Source organism: Esox lucius, chromosome 19 (assembly GCF_011004845.1).
Source record: "Esox lucius isolate fEsoLuc1 chromosome 19, fEsoLuc1.pri, whole genome shotgun sequence".
Lineage (NCBI taxonomy): Eukaryota > Metazoa > Chordata > Actinopteri > Esociformes > Esocidae > Esox > Esox lucius.
The window spans coordinates 21,232,036-21,249,106 of record NC_047587.1 but is presented as its reverse complement, the minus strand read 5'-3'; the positions used below and the strand labels follow the sequence as shown (position 1 = coordinate 21,249,106).

Genomic DNA, 17,071 nt, shown 5'->3' with positions numbered 1-17,071 from the left:
ATATAAGAACTTTGTTTACCAAGGACTACAGATTGATGCCATAGTTGTTAGATGTTAATTTGCTACACCCATGAGGTAAAATAGACCAAAGGCGTGCAACATTCTTTTTATTTTATATCATTATCTATGAATATGTGAATGATATTTTCATGTTATGCTTCTTTCATTTTCAGGAGAAGGTGGAAGACCAGACCTCAGCCTCCCTGCTAGTGGACCAGGTAGTAGTGGATATACCATCCATCCCAGTCAGTCCATTTGAGGGGGACACAAAGACCGGGGACCATAGTCCTCAGGATGGACCAGACATACTTCCTATCTCACAGGGCTCCTATGCCTCAGAGGAGGAGCTGAAGGAAGTCAAGACACTCAGAGATGTTCTGGTGATGGACACAACCCCTGAAACAGCAATGCCCGCCAAGGAGGAAGTGAACGGGGAGAAGAGACGGCTGAGTTACATTCCGATGGAGGAGAGCAGCGGAAGTGAGCCCTCTCCCTCACCTCAGCTCCAGAGGCGAAGATTAAGTGCAATAGCAGTCAGCACAGCAGCCTCATCCAGCAGCGAGGACTACAAAGCAGACAGCCCTACAGACAGCCCTTCCGATAGCCCTGAGTCATTCGTGGATGAGGAAGAGTTCATCCGCAGGCAGATCATTGGGATGACAGGAGAGGAGGAGATGTCTCTTTCAGAGGAGGAGGAAGAAATCAAAGAAAAAGAGACCAAGGAGGCTGAGGTAGACTACGCATCAGCCAAAGCTATGCCCCTGCTAAAGAAAGACAGTATGGATAATGAAGACAACACAGGCAGGATACCCTCTCTCCCAGGGTCTGAGCCCAAAACCACTAGGGAAAGTGCTGAGCTCACTGAGCACACCACTGTATATAAGAAAGCCATGCCAATGACGAGGCAAAGAACAAAGAGCACGGATGGGGACGCTGAGGTAGAGAGCATCACAGATTCCCTGGACAGGTCCAAAGGTGAAGGGTCATCCAGCGTCCAGGTGTCTAGCTTCACCCCTGGAACCTCCCCCACCTCAGCCTCTTCTCTGGAAGAGGACAGTGATAGCAGCCCAACCCACAAGAGAAGTAGTGAGGGGAAACAACACCGCAAGGCCAAGCACAGGCAGTCTGGCCAGCCCATATCCACTATTGAGGACTCTTCAGAGGAGGAGGAGTTCAGGGAAGAGGATGATCATATCAGGGAGAAGGAGAAACAGTTGGACCAGCAGCAGGTTAAGAGGAGCTCCAAGAAGTCCAAGAGGGATAAAGATGAGCTGCGAGTTCAGAGGAGACTAGATCACTCTCCAATCTCACCCAGTAATCTGTCTCCCATTGAAGATGCCTCACCCACTGAAGAGGCAAAGCCGGCTCAGGAGTTTCATAGGACATCAGGCTCTGACTATTCTCCTAGCATGGAGTCTGATTCCGATGCCTTCCACACAGAAGCCAGGATAGCTGTCCCAAAGAAAATAAAGTTCAGTACTGCAAAGCCACTAAAGAGTGCAGAGGAAGCATATGAAGAGATGCTTCAGAAAGCTAGATCTCCTAAAAAAGAGACGGTGCCAGTCCCTGAGATAGAGCCACTGTATGATGGTATGGCCATAGAAGACTACCTCTACGAGTCTCTAGTGGAGGAGCCTGAAGCGGAACATAGTTCCACCCAACTGGAGCAGCCCCAAAAAGACCCTGCTAAAGAGCCAGGGAAGATAGGTTTGAGGTCTCCTGAAGAGGTGTATGAGGAGATGATTCAGAAGAAGGAACTTATGTTGATAGAGCAGGAGTTTAAGAAGGCTATGGACATTGGTAATCCTCAGATACATGTGACAGCACCATCTTCTGCTGCAGCTGAGTGCTGCAAAGTAGGTGAGGCAGAAGGAGAAAAGCCTATGTTAGATGCTGATTCTACATATGTGAAGAGAAAGAAACGTCCAGCTCCACCACGGCCATCTGAACCTCCAAAACGTCCTGACGTAGACATTGCCAAGCCAAAAGTTCTTCAAGACATGGTATTGAGGAGAGCTCTTTACCCTATTCCGGATTTGAAGATCACACAGTGTTCCTCTGGAGAGGACGAGACGGATGAAAGTATAATAGAGGAGTATGGAGTAGGAGTGTCCTCTGATATTACCCCTAGTGATGAGTCTGAAACTAAAGAGGTAGAGTACCTTCCAGGTTCTAAGCATATACCAATAACAGAGGCAGCTGACATTGAACCCATAACTATGGTGTCTGAAGTTCTGCTGGTTAAAGCTACTCCAATTCCTGCCTCTGCGCCTGAGACAGTTTTAGCCCCCAGTATGACCACAACACCATCATCCGTATCTCCAGTATCACCACCCACCTCACCAGCAACACCAGTCAGTCCAGCTTCAAATGCTACATCCTCTTCCTCATTCCAAGCCAAAAGCCCTCTCTCTTCTGACTCTACTCCAATCACTACTCCGACACCAGATCTGGCCAAAGCAGAAGCACCCTTTGGTTCTCAGTCTATTGCTATCTCACCACCTTCTATCGCTCCCATTATGGTTGTTTCTCCAACAACAGTTTTGGTCACTGTCCCAGATCTAGTTACAGATCCAAATCAAGCACCAACACCAGCGACAACTACAACCGATGCTACTTCTGAAGCCCAAGCCACAGCCCCTGCCCCAGTGGTGGTACAGATATCAGATCCAGTAGTTATCCAAATGCCAGACCTGGTTACATCCCCATCCCAGATATCTGTTCAGGGTCCACCATCTGTGCAGGTCACGGCACCAACTCCAATACCAAGCCCAGTAGCATCTCAATTACCTTCCCCAGTTCCAGTTGTTCCCAGTGCAGTGCCAACTCCGGCTCCTGTCCCTGCTCCAATTACTGCCCCAGCTCCAGTTGTGGTCCAAATGCCAGACCTTGTTACTACCACCTCTGTGGTTTCACACCAAGCCCAAGCTCCTGGCCCAGCTACAGTTCTGAATTCAGTGCCTGTCCGAGCTGCTGCTCCATCTCCAACCCCAACTGTAGTCCCTGCTTCAGGGACACGGCGAATCCAGAGACAAGCCTCCACCAAAAAGAAACCACCTCCTCCTCCACCTCGCTCTACATCAGTCTCCCTGCCCCAGACCTCAGCAGAGCCTACCTCAATCAGGGCCATTCAACATGTCTCACCGACAATGACGACCACTACAGGCATGGGAATAGGTCTGAATGGGCAGCCCATACAGTCTTTGGTAGTGGATATACAGCCACATGTGGAGCAGGTCTGTCCAGAGGGTGGGCCTATCCCTCAGGTCATGATGACCCCGACCAGACAAGAGCATGTGGTCATTGTAGTCCCAAATGTGGAGAATGTGTCTGTGCTCGGCCAGACAACCCGAGACCAGGTGGCAAACTCAGTGGCAATGACTACCACCTCTGCTGGGGTTGAAGGCATTAGTCAGATGATCACTGGGCCTGTAGTTGCGAGTGTTGCTCCTTTCCCGATTGCTCCCCCTCTTCCTGCTGTGCTCAGCTCAGACAAATGTAGACCTGCAGTAGATACTCCACCTCCTACTACTCATCCACCACCCCCTGCCACACTACCCAAGCCAGCTGTTTATCCCAAGAAGCCATCTGTTTCTATCCTACCTTCTGTCCCAATTGCAACTGTAACAACCACAGGCCACAGTCCAGTACATAAATCCTCTGCACCTCCTCCAGTCCCCCCCAAGCCTGTGTCCATCCCTGCAGGGCTGGTGTTCAGTCACCGGCCTGGGGAAAGTGTGAAACCTCCAGTAGTTCCTACAGCCAGTCACACACTTCCCAGGGCCAGAGAAGTGCTTCCAAATGACAGTGTATCACAGCCATTCACAGCAACAACACTGCCTAGGACCAGAGAACCTCCCAATGCCCTGTCTCTGAGTTTAACCACCCCAGTTGAGTCTAAAATGAGTGCTACCTCACCCAGGTCCCCTATGTCTCCTAGGTATGCCAAGTGTCTGGAGACATATGTGGTGATTACGCTTCCCTCAGAGCCTAGCACACCCACAGAGGGTATCACAGTCCAAGCACCTATCAGGAGAGGGTCCATCCCCTCCACTAAGCAGACAGGCCCAGAGGTAAGGACTACACCATCAGAACAACCGTCACCCATTGAAGCCTTCTCAGCCCAAGCAACTATCAGGACAGCATCAGTTCCCTCACTAAGGCAGCCACCACCAACTGCTGCAATAGTACCAGTTGAAGCACCAACAGCCCCAGAGGCAGTTGCTGTTAAAGCTACAGGAAGGCCGCCTTCAATACCATCAGATATGCAGCCTCCACACGGTGTGGCTGAGGTGGTGACAGTTTCAGCAGGGTCAGAGACCCCTATTCAGGTACACAGTGTCCCAGCTCCAGTCAAGAAACCATATATACCGCCAACAGCCCAGCTAGGCCAAACAGTATCTGAAGTAATGACAGAGCCACAGGTTTCTGTAGAAATGTCTATACCTCAGGCATCTGGAAGAAGGACCTCAATACCAGCTGTACCTCAGCAGCCACAATATGTGGCAGAGGTAATAGCTTTGCCATCAGTGCAGGACATACTTACAGAGGTGGTTTCAGTTGATGACCTAGGTAAAAGAACATCAATACCATTACAAATGCAGCAACCACAAACCTTGACTGAGGTATCAGGAATGTACTCAGATGCTATACCCTCAACCATGCATCAGTCATCATCACTGATAGAGGTGGTTTCAACAACGGCTGTTTCTAGAAGAGCATCAATACCATCAGAAATGCACCAACCACAAACCATGACAGAAATATCCACAATGCCCATACAGCTGGAGTTACCTGATGAAGCTGTCGTCAGCCAAGTTCACCTAGAATCTACACCATCAACCATGCATCAGTCACCATCACTGATAGAGGTGTTTTCAACTGACATCATGTCAAGAAGGACATCAATACCATTAGAAATGAAGCAACCACAGACCATGGCTGAAGTATCAGCAATGTCCTTACAACAGGAGATACCCAATGAAGCTCTCTTCAGCCAGGTCCACCTGGAAGCTGTACCCTCATCCGTGCATCAGTCACCATCACTAACATTAAGAGAATCAACACCATCAGAGATGCAGCAACCACAAACCATGGCAGAGGTATTTACAATTCCTTCACAGCAGGAGATACCTACTGATGCTGTGACAGGCCAAGTCCGTGTAGAATCTACACCTTCAGGCATGCATCAGTCACAATCACTGATAGAGGTGGTTTCAACTGATGCCATGTCTAGAACTGCATCAATTCCATTAGACATTCAGCAGCCACAAACCATTCAAGAGATATCAGCAATGTCTTTACAGCCGGAAAGACCATCAATTCCTTCATCTTCACAGCAACAACAAGCATTGACCGAAGTGATAACTTTGCCTTTAGAGTATGTAATGCCTATTGAGGCTATAACGACTGAGGCTTTTACCACTAAAAGGACATCCATATCCTCTGTAGGCCAACCATACACAATTGCCTACCCATATGAAACACCCATCCAGGTGGTTACAACTGAGGCTATTTCCACTACAAGACAAGCATCAATAACAATGCAGCAGCCCCAAAGTATGGCCCAGGTTATCACAATGCCTGCAGAGATAGAGGGACCTTTAGAGACATTTCATACTGAAGTCCCATACAGGAGAGAATCTATTACCTCTTTAGTGCATCCGCAACAGGCAGTGTCAGAAGTCTTGACTTACTCATCAGAGTATGGTACCCCACTAGAGATCATTACAACTGAAGCCTATGCCAGAAGAATGTCAGTTCCCTCTGTCCAGCAGACTCCACAGGCCATCACTGTGGCCCCAGTCACCATCACCAGGAAATTCCACCAGGAGTCAGTTGAGAGTCAGGAAATTTGTGGGCCTGAGAAGGTGGTTTCCAGCCTTAGCCACGTGTACTCCACCTCTATTTCCACCTCGGCCCAGCCCCCAGAAAGTCTGCCAAGCCTGGTCACTCAGGTTGTTACCACCGAGGTCCAGAGAACCACTGTGTCTGTGGTTCATGAAAGGCTGCCTCAGGTTGCTGCCTCCAATGCAGTGGCCATCACAATCCAACCAGACCTTGCTAAAGTTCAGCCCTCTCTAAAACAGAACGGGAAAACCTTCTCTGGTGATGCCATTGACCTCCGCACTATTAAAGTAGGTGTGAAGATGACCGATTCAGGGATGGACTTGACACCTCAGGAATCAAGTCGCCAATCCATCTTTAGCGATTCTAGAGGTCGACATACAGCAGTGCAGCCAGAGATAGTGAACCTCAGTGCTGATATCACCCCTTCAACGACGCTGTCTGTTGTCACTGGTAGCATTACTATCGTCACTTGCTCAGCCACCATTTCCTCATATACCAACGAGCCAGCAGAAAAGCCATTAGATCTGCAGGGATATGTTTCCTCAATGCCTCTCCCTCTCACTACATACAAACCTTTTGAGCCTCTGGCACAGATAGTGTACAGGCGGATAGACTCTCCCCCTGTCGTCAAGACGGTAGCAGTTGTAGACACAGAGACACCAATCAATCTGTCATATGGAGCCACTGCAGTAGACAGCAGGCTTTCGGTGGCCATGACCCCTGCTATCACCAATGGGGGGATTATGCCCTCAGAGCCGGCAGGGGCTGTTGATCTGTCCACCTCGAGACCACTCAGGGCCATGGTGGCTCTGTCCAGCACCAGCCCGGGTGTAGTGACTAATGTTGTACAGGATGATGGGACACCTATTGATCTGACGTCTGGCAGAAGTGTATGCTGTGATGTCATCTACAAGCTACCCTTCACAGGTAGCTGTAGGACAAAGCCACCGGTTATTACCCAGCCTGACAACCGATTTGGGTACCGAGACGACCACTACCAGTATGATCATGCTGAGGTCTACAGCATGAAGGGTATGAACGGCAAGGCCATGTCTGAGACCAACCTGGCTGATGCAGATCTGTTTCTCTATGATGGAAAGACTGGATATGACTGTAGTGGCGCCTCAGACAGCGCAATCGACCTGACAGCGGGTAATATGTCAGCAGGTTAGTATGGTGGACATACATCTGCTAGTTTCATATTTATGCTTGTTTTATTTTATTCCGCAATTATCACTCTGTTCTTTTTTGTATGACTTGAATTGCCATTAACTTTACTTTTGCATGATTTCTTCAAAATCTTAATTTCTGTTTCTTTTGTCTTTTTACACAGATGCATGCGTATGCCTGCGTGTTCTCCCACACTATTTTGGCTTTGCGTCGTGCTAGCTGGATAGACTAAATACACCTGCATGCTTAGTGACATGATCTCCCAAAATAAAATCTGCTTAGCTTTTTCTTGTGAAGAACATGTATATAATGCTATCATCATTGCCCTAAACCTACATTTCTGGACCCACCATGACAGGTGAAGCACTTGACTACACCAGTAAAGCTGCTGGGGTGTATACTGGGATATCCACTGCTCCATATTCCCAGGTCCCTACTTATAGTGTCCTAAGATCCTCAGATGGAATGGTGTACTCTTCCATACCAGCCCCTGTTCCTTCTACATATGCCATCACCACCCAGCCAGGGTCCATCTTCAGCACCACCCTACCCCCTACCGGAACCCACCAGGAACAGCTAGCCCCAGCTCCACACCCCTATGGTTTTACTCTCCCTACCGACCCTGGCCAACAGATCATCAGCATGGATACTAAGAACCTACTGCCCAGCGCTTTGGCCAACATCATGACAGGCTTTCCTGACCTATACTCCGACCAGACTCTGGAGGCCATTGCAGCGTCTCTTGATGCCCTGGCTTTATCACCCATGTTTCCCGGCCTAGAGGATAGCAAGATAACACAATACCAAATGGAGCGGGAGTTTTTGCAGCTGGAGAAGCTGAAGCAGCTGTGTCTGGCTGAGGAGCTGGAGTGGGAAAGGCAGGAGATCCAACGCTACCGGGAACAGGAGCAGATTATGGTGCAGAGAGAGCTGGAGGAGCTACAGGTACACATTTGTGTGCATATGTTTCCTGTGTTAATATATGATGCATGGTTTCATTCACTGTTCATGCACATTTTCAATGGGCTTGTTTCTATTATTGCAATATGATGGCCGTGATAATGTAATATTATTCAAATTCATAGGCTCTGAAACAGCAGCTCTTAATGCAACAGGAAGAGGAGCACCGGGCACACCTTGTAGCTCAGCAGGAGACCTACAACCAGCAGAGGGAACAGCTAGAGCAGATCCAACAGCTCCAGGTGCAGCTACAGCGCCAACTACAGGAGCACTACGGCACTACAGGATCCTCAGACAACCTCCTAGAGGCACAGTATGCAGGGGTAGGGGATAACGGTCAATACTGGCCTGTTAGGGATGAATCCAACACCTCGTCATCTGTCACCCAGCTAGAAGGGGGGGTACAGTATATGACCAGCAGGGGGCAGAGAGACGGTGGTGGTCAGGACCAGCTGGCTCTCGGTAGGACACTACCACCAGGGCTGAAGCAACCAGGTGACCAGGGGTATGGAACAGGGGTGGTAGGGAAGAGGATAGTGGACAGTGGCGTCCAGACAGATGATGAGGACTCATTAGACAGGGCGAATGTGGGTAGAAGGAGGAGAAACAACAGAAGGGGTATAGACAGCTGCATTCAGACTGATGACGAGGAGGACCAGGAGGATGAGTGGGACGCGCCTGCCCGGTCGAGGCGGCGTGCCCGCTCAAACAAACACAGCAGTGACGGAAAACACAGCGGTTCTAAGGTGTCCAGCATTGCCATCCAGACTGTGGCAGAGATCTCTGTCCAGACTGACCACTCCGGTAGCATCAAGCGCCCTGGCATCCAGATGGACACCAAGGTGGAGATCATCAAACACATCTCAGCCCCAGAGAACTCTCAGAGAGGAGGCAGTCTCAGCTGCCAGACAGACACAGATCGAAGGCGCCACTCGCCAGTTAAGGCAGATCTCGCCCCCAAGTCCCCCAAGGTGCTATACTCTCCCGTGTCCCCACTCTCCCCTAGTAAAGCCATGGAGGGAGGTCAGAAGATGCTGACTGCTGACCTGTCTAGGTTTTCCTCCGGCTCTAGGATGCTGAAGCCTGGACAGAAGTCTCTGTCGGACCCCAAGTCTCTCAGTCCCACGACAGAGGACAGGATGAGCTACCACTACACAGACATATACTCTGTAAGTCACTGTAGTTAAAATACTTCACACAGCATAGCAAAACACAAAGATTGTATGCGGTTGTCATTTTAAGTAAAAACATAGCTTTAGTAGCTGTTATCATATACTGCTTGTTTCCTGTTGGTTGCTCAGGGCCGGGGTTCTCCGTCAGGCACTGGAAAGAAGGTTAAGAGGACCCTTCCCAAGTCTCCGCCAGAGGATGACCCTTTGACCGGCCCTTCGGGTTTCAGCACCAACTCAGCTCGTCGACGGCTTGGCCGTAACACCACCATGGCCCGGGCCAAGATCCTGCAGGACATTGACAAGGAGCTGGACCTGGTGGAAAGGGAATCGTCCAAGCTCCGCAGGAAACAGGCTGAGCTGGACGAGGAGGAAAAAGAGATTGATGCCAAGCTGAGGTCATTCATTCGTTCATGTGTGAATCAGGCAAATCAGATGTAGAAACCGATTTTATTTAGACTACATTTAATGTTAATGTAATCCCAACAGGTACTTGGAAATGGGAATCAACCGTCGTAAGGATGCCCTGCTGCAGGAGAGGGAGAAACGGGAGAGGGCCTACCTGCAGGGTGTTGCTGAGGAGAGAGACTACATGTCAGACAGCGAGGTCAGCAACATCAGGGAGACCAGAGGGGGCAGCCATGGCCTGGAGAGACCCAGGACAGCTCCGCAGTCAGAGTTCGACCAGTTCATCCCCCCTCAGACAGAAACTGACTCCCAGTACTCCACTCTGACTAGTCCCTATTCCCACTATGCCCAGTACGTCCCCCAGACCCAGGCCACCAGCCACTACCCCGAACAGACCCTGTACCAGCAGCAGGCACTCTACCAGCAGCATCCCTACCAGAGTCAGTCAGTCTATTCATCTGTGTCCAGTCTGTCCTACCCCGAAGGCTCGCTCTCCCATCAGCAAGCCCAGTCTTCAGGCTACCAGTCCAAAAACACCACAAACTATGAGGTGATTCGGAACCAGCCCATGATCATCGTACCTTCCTCCTGCGATGGGGGGTATGGGGTCGGGAAGTACGGCAGCCTGGAACTTAGGATGGGCCTGGATGAGAGGAGCCTGGCCTACAGCCCCATGTCCAGTATCTCTACTGAGTCATTCTATGCTGACATCGACCACCACAATGCTAGGAACTATGTTCTGATAGAGGATATAGAGCAGCTAACTAAAGGCTCCACAGGGCTGGGATCTGCAGCGCTGGGCTCAGGGTTCAGTCTGCCTGATAAGGACCTGTCCAAGGCTGACAGGCTGCTCCGGGCCGCTGAGGCCAGGCGCACTGCAGAGGTAACTATATACATGTCTATGTTATTTTGTGGCATGTGGGCTTTCTTTTATAACACGTGTGATTTCTGCATTTTCCTATTCACTGGTGTTGTGATTATGATAGTGATGATGACAAATGATGGTCTTTGTTTAGGTTGCCGAGTTCCTTGGTAACTCAAGGCTTCACAGCTACGGTAAAGGAGACGAGAATTCTATGGAGGAGCCCTATGAGTTAAAACTCCTGAAACAGCAGATAAAGCAGGAGTTCAGACGGGGTACAGAAGGTCTAGAGCACCTCTCTGGCTTAGCCATGCCACAATACATCCCCACAGACCCTAGCTACAGGCATTTTCCTAAGGCTGATAAGTACAGCATCAGCCGTCTCACTCTGGAGAAACAGGCTGCCAAGCAGCTTCCTGCTGCCGTACTCTATCAGAAACAGATCAAGAACCAGAAGAAGGCTGCCCTGATGGACCCTAAGATTACCAAGTTCTCTCCTATCCAGGAGAGCAGAGACTTGGAGCCAGACTACAGCAGCTTCCTGGGCTCTGGACCCTCGTCAGCCACAAACCTGTCCAATAGAGCCAGACAGCTCCAGGATGAGATCACCTTTGGCTTGAGGAAGAGCCTGTCTGAGCAGCAGAAGTACCTGGGATCCTCCCTTGGAGCTAACCTAGCAGGTTCTTTAGGCCACAACCTTGGTCAGTCCCTTGGCCTAGGGGGACCAATCTTGAGGTCAACCCTACAAGACGACGCCACCTACCCCAGTGGCACGCGCTCTCGTCCCTCCTCACGACCAAACTCACGCCCCACTTCTGTTTATGGCCTTGATCTGTCCATCAAACGGGACCTGTCCAGTTCCTCTCTCAGGTTAAAGAGCGATGGGGAGGCCCTGGATGCAGCGTTCAGCTCTGGGGTGGCCAGGACCAAGCCTACCAGTCTGCCTATCAGCCAGAGCCGTGGGAGAATCCCCATCGTGGCCCAAAACTCTGAGGAGGAGAGCCCTCTCAGCCCAGTGGGGGAGCCCATGGGCATGGCCAGAGCCTCAGCCGGCCCTCTCCCACCTATCTCAGCCGACTCCAGAGACCAGTTTGGCTCCAGCCACTCCCTGCCGGAGGTTCAGCAGCACATGAGGGAAGAGTCTAGGGCTACGCGTGGACACAGCGGGGTCTTTGACAGAGACATAGCCTTCATCATGGACGACCTGGGGGGAGCCATGTCTGACAGCGAAGGTAACTGGCTTTTGAAGCTGTCCCAGCACCCTGATTATGGGTAGCTACCGCATGGTCCTGACTGCTTGTCTGCCTGAGACCTCTTCGACTTGTCTCCTCTGGTGTCCTAATCACTTATAATTTCACATCTTGCTTTCTTGGTTTTGTCAGATGACTGTTTTGAGTTTTATTCTGGTTTCAGTGTCTGTCTCGTTACATCTCTGCATGCAACACTACATTTTACAGTCTCCTTCACTGATATATAACATTGTTGGTATCACATATGAGATATATGTGTCTGTGCTGCAGAATCTATCATGTTATAGCATGCTTCTCCTTCTATCATGTTGCCGTCCTGCTTTCATCTCTGACCAAATGTGTATTATGGGGTACAGGGCTTCTTCTAACCATACAGAGCAATAACAATATATTAACAATACATTATCATAAATAGCACACAACTTAAGTGCCTCAAATATATTTGAACAAGTGGGAGACTAACTAATATATAACAATAGCTGGTAAACTCTACAATCTGGATACAATATAGTCTATAACCATTTAGGTACTTATAGAACTTATAGAATGACAGAAAGAGAAAGCATCATGTTACCACACCACCTTTTAACACCGCCTCTTTACTCCTGTTTTCTCCTCCTCTTCTCCAGACAGAAAACAATGTCAGACATTTATAGGAAATAAGTCAGGCTTTTATCCAGACATATATTTACTTTTGCAAGCACCCTCCTAGCTATTGTGCAGCTTGGCATACTGCTTAACTGCTACAATAAATGTGGGTCTGGTTCTAATTGCAAATTAGCAAAGTCAGTTATTTATACAACAATAATACAACAATAATGATGCAGAGCCATATTTATGCCTTTGGCCAGGTCGTTTTTGAAAAATGAGAATTGGTTCTTAATTGACTTAACCTGGTTAAATAAAAAATGAAAATTATATTGCAATGCAGTGAGGAATATGTTGATAATTTGTTGTATTGTAATATCAGATTTGGGCCAATGTTGATAGTGGATGTATTTTATGATTCTCACACTACATACACTACCAGTCAAAAGTTTGGACACCTACTCATTCAAGGGTATTTCTTTATCTTTTACTATTTTCCACATTTTAGAATGATAGTAAATACATCAAAACTATAAGCATATGAAATGATGTAGTAACCAAAACAGAGTTAAACAAATCAAAATACATTTAGATTTTAAATTATTTAAAGTAGCCATCCTTTGCCTTGATTATAGCTTTACTCCTGGCACCTCAGTAAACTGGTTGAGAGAATGCAAAGCTCTAATCAAGGCAAACAGTGGCTACTGTTACATATTTTTACTGTCTTCACTATTATTTACAATGTAGAAAAGAGTGAAACTAAAGGCATTTCCTTGAACGAGTGTCCATTTTTTGGTATTGGTACTGTATACATTTATTTATATCATATTCATCTCGGTCCATCTTGTGCATTTTCGTTTTGTATTCATGCATGTTGCTGTGAGATAAACGTGTTTGAGTTTCCATTTCAATAAAGCCTTTTGCATGATGTTGGTTGCATTCTCTTTCCTGATTTTCAGTATTTTAATGTGTTTTCTACCCATCTCCTCCCTGGGACTTAGTGTGAAATGACTGCTGTCCTGAATCCCTGTTTAATAACCAGGCTCACAGTCACTCTAAACATGCCCCTATGCTTAAGCCCCTATGTTTCTATTGGGCCTGCATAGCAACACCTTTTCACATAAGTTCTCTTTACATATCTGAACATATATTTTTGAAAAAACAGAAACACATACACACAAAATCACACACACACACAAACTCCCTAATAAACATGCATATATTGTTTGTCTGAAGAGCTTTTTGTTATACATTTACTACAAAACTGACTATGACAATAGATCCGTGAGTAGTTGATAATCAGCAGAATGCTCTTCCTAAACCTTCATAAATAAATGTCTATCTGCCTTGGTTCCAGCCCTAACTGACTCCATGCTGACACTGAACAGAGATGATCCCAGAATCTTTCATGAGAGTATCAGACACGGTAGAGTATTCTAGTTTAGTTCCTCGCCACTGGCCCTGCCGCCTGGCCTCCACTACTACAGTCAGCAGCACCATGTTAAAGGAGCACTTCACAATATGACATCATTACACACAGCCATGCCTCAAAGGAAGGGCACCTTGCCAGGACCAATTAAGTCACCCCATTATGATGTCATATATGAATCTACCTTTAATGTTTAGACTGCTTCAGTCCCGGTGCCTTTAAGTAATCTAACGCAATGCTATGCATCTGATATATATATATATATATATATATATATATACATTAGTATATGCCAATGTTTAGAATATACTATATGCCAATTTGTAGGTCGATCATTTTATAATCAGTGTACATTTGCTGTATTATCACGTATCTTTCATCCATTTCTCTTCAGAAATGCAAACTCCTTGAAAGACTACAATGTATTTATTTGCTTCCAAAGCATGTGCTGACTTAGGTTTTGTTCAGTGCATGTGGTACATAGTATTAGTGGACCTTGCGTTGCCCTTTTAGATTAACTGACGTCGTCTTGTAGTGATTTCTAAAACGTATAACTTTACACCCCAGCCGGAGGCCCCAACTGGAACATAGAAGGTGAGAACTGCAGTGTGAACAGTCCAGACCACACCCGACCCCATGTAGCTTACAGAATGTCTGCCTCCACCCCTCCACCCCTCCACCCCTCCACGCACCGTGGTGCTCAATGGCCTTCACACACACACATGTCAGACCCATTTCTGGAATGACCCATATTTGGATGGTAATGTACTGTAAACATATCATATACTGTTGTGGTGAACCAATCCATTTCGGGAATGATCCGCATATAAATGATTCTGTACGTATTGTATATCAAACCCATTGCTAGAATTTCTATTTATGCAGTATGACAAGGTCACTCAGATATGGCTTACAACAACAATAATATGACTGAATAGTAGGTACGTAATACTTGAGAGTCTATGCTATTACAGTATAGGCTATTAGGTCACCCAGATAACACTAAACTCTACTTGGATGTCACCCAGGCTACTGTCTTCCACTTCCACCCTCAGTCTGTGTAATGTGGCCATGACCTACTTGCTCTCTGCATGATCTGTTTATTCACATACACAGGGGACCTCTGCATGTCCATGCACGCATGCCAAACCAAGTTCTACTACATCCATCCGCATACAGACTCTGTAGTGCTCACTGATCTGAAAGTGCTGAGGATAGGACGGAGCTGGGATTCCACCACTCTGTATTCACCTATCCGTCCAACTCTCTGATCACTGCTCACCCGGGAGCTGTAGACATGGACGTGATGTGTTTACGTAATATTCTAAGGGAGTGTTGATCAAGTCACTAGATCTAAAGATCCGCCAGAAAGTGATTTAGAGGAAAAACAATATTACCAGTTAATAACGGCAGATGTGCACGAGGGGCGTGAAGATGCGGGGTTAGAGGCTAATGGTTGATTTGGAAAAAGTTATTTCAGCTTGTAAATGTTTGGCCATTGACTGTCTCTCCTCTGTGTCACTGTCCCCTTTTCTCCACCATATTCCTCGTCCCCTCTTCCTCACCCTGTCTCCACCTGTCCTTGTCTGTCCCCTCTTCTACACCCTATCTCCACCTGTCTCTGGAATGACCCATATTTGAATGGTAATATACGGTAAACATAATATATACTATTGTGGTGAACCAATCCATTCCATCTGTCCCCTCTTCTCCATCCTGTCTCTACCTGTCCTTGCCTCTGTGCCCTCTTCTCCATCCTGTCTCCATCTGTTCCCCCTTCTCCACCCTGTTGCCCCCTGAATCTGTGTAGCATACCACCTGAGGAGTGAGGACACCGACTGGTTTGACAAGCCTGCAGAGAGACAACATGGGGAAACCCGACAACCTCAAGATAGAAGACAGGTGAGGAGCCGGAGTAAATCAACCTATTGTAGAAACAAACCGCTCTTTCCATAAAGCCTCATTATATACAGTAAATTATGGTTCGTGTTTGGTCATGGTGACATGCTGAGATGTAATCCATGCTCCTCTTCCAGACAAAGCTGATTCGCTATACATTCCCTCATACCCGGATCAAGCTACAGAGAGACCCCAAGGACACCAGTGTCTCGGGTAGAACATAGCACCCCTCCCACCAACCACAAACACATCAAATATTCTCTAAAATGGAAATAATTCTCATGGAATTGCACTGTTCCATCCAGGTAATGGACTAGGGATTCGTCTGGTGGGGGGGAAGGAGATTCCCGGGAGTCGTGGGGAGATCGGAGCCTACATTGCCAAGGTTACGCCTGGAGGAGTGGCCGAACAGACAGCAAAAGTAGTGGAAGGTATGTGTGTGCACATTCATCTGTATGGTGTAGGTGGAATATGAGAATGATTCAAATTAAAATGGAAGAAATGTCTTATTTCAGAAGTGCATTGGAAGACACTGTAGACTTCTCAATGTCAGATGACAGCTCAGTGCAGATTAGCTGATGGTTTAAGTAAATAATCTATGATACTGCATTAATGTTATCAGGCCAGTGACAGCTCACTGTGAGTATCTTTACCATGCTTTCTGAGGGCGTGTGACTTGTGTGTGTGAAAGAGTGCGTGCATTCATTTGTTTACGTAAGTATGTGTTTGTAACTGACATGTCTTATTCTCTGAGACATACACTAGCTAGACGATAACTGGACCCACTTCGCTCCTTCACAATGAGCATCACATTTAGCACACACTGACACACAGACGCAACCTGTCACATTAGAAACCTTATTTAGCACCCCTCCCCCTCTTTCTGTCAAATCACTGTTGTAACAAGGAAAGACACAGAGAACCTACACAGGACACGTGTTCAGGACTGTAGGGCATTGTTAACACTATTAGATGAGGAGAAGAGGGAAGAAGACACGTTTTCAGGACTTTAGAGAACTGAATTAACATTACTAGATTAGGAGGAGGGAGGACACCTGTTCAGGACTGTATGGCACTGTAGCAACACTGCTATACAGTGGCGCCAGCAGGATTCAATGTCATAGTACGCACAAGACCCGCCCGCCCGCTTGGAGGCTACCATAATCGTGTAGCCATGCGCGCACATACGCACATACGGATTCTACTAGTGATGAGGGTCGTTCGCGAACGATTCGTTCTTTTTGATTCATCTCAGTAGGTTCTTCGGACCTTCGAATCTCGTTCACCGGAAGGAACGATGGACGAAATGAACGGTGATCCATGGCTCTTTCGGATCTTCGAATCTCGTTCACCGGAAAGAACAATAAACGACATGAACGGTGATCCATGGCTCTTTCGGATCTTCGAATCTCGTTCACCGGAAAGAACAATAAACGACATGAACGGTGATCCATGGCTCTTTCGTATCTCCGAATCTTGTTCACCG

At 47.6% G+C, this 17,071-nt stretch overlaps 1 protein-coding gene across 11 annotated transcripts in view; it reads left to right on the top strand.

The window, feature by feature from the left end:
- The window catches only part of pclob (piccolo presynaptic cytomatrix protein b), a 107,015-nt gene that overhangs the window by 54,115 nt on the left and 35,829 nt on the right, over positions 1-17,071 (top strand). For 7 of the 11 annotated variants that reach the window (XM_029114881.2, XM_020040325.3, XM_034288016.1 and 4 more), the window contains 11 exons: positions 174-7,017; positions 7,379-7,965; positions 8,106-9,149; positions 9,282-9,547; positions 9,639-10,440; positions 10,574-11,651; positions 13,615-13,683; positions 14,254-14,280; positions 15,497-15,588; positions 15,723-15,798; positions 15,891-16,016. In XM_029114881.2, the coding sequence (XP_028970714.2) occupies positions 174-7,017; positions 7,379-7,965; positions 8,106-9,149; positions 9,282-9,547; positions 9,639-10,440; positions 10,574-11,651; positions 13,615-13,683; positions 14,254-14,280; positions 15,497-15,588; positions 15,723-15,798; positions 15,891-16,016 (11,011 nt within the window). The remainder of the gene's footprint in view (positions 1-173; positions 7,018-7,378; positions 7,966-8,105; positions 9,150-9,281; positions 9,548-9,638; positions 10,441-10,573; positions 11,652-13,614; positions 13,684-14,253; positions 14,281-15,496; positions 15,589-15,722; positions 15,799-15,890; positions 16,017-17,071) is intronic. The other 4 variants (XM_020040324.3, XM_029114884.2, XM_029114883.2 and 1 more) reach the window with 4 other exon arrangements.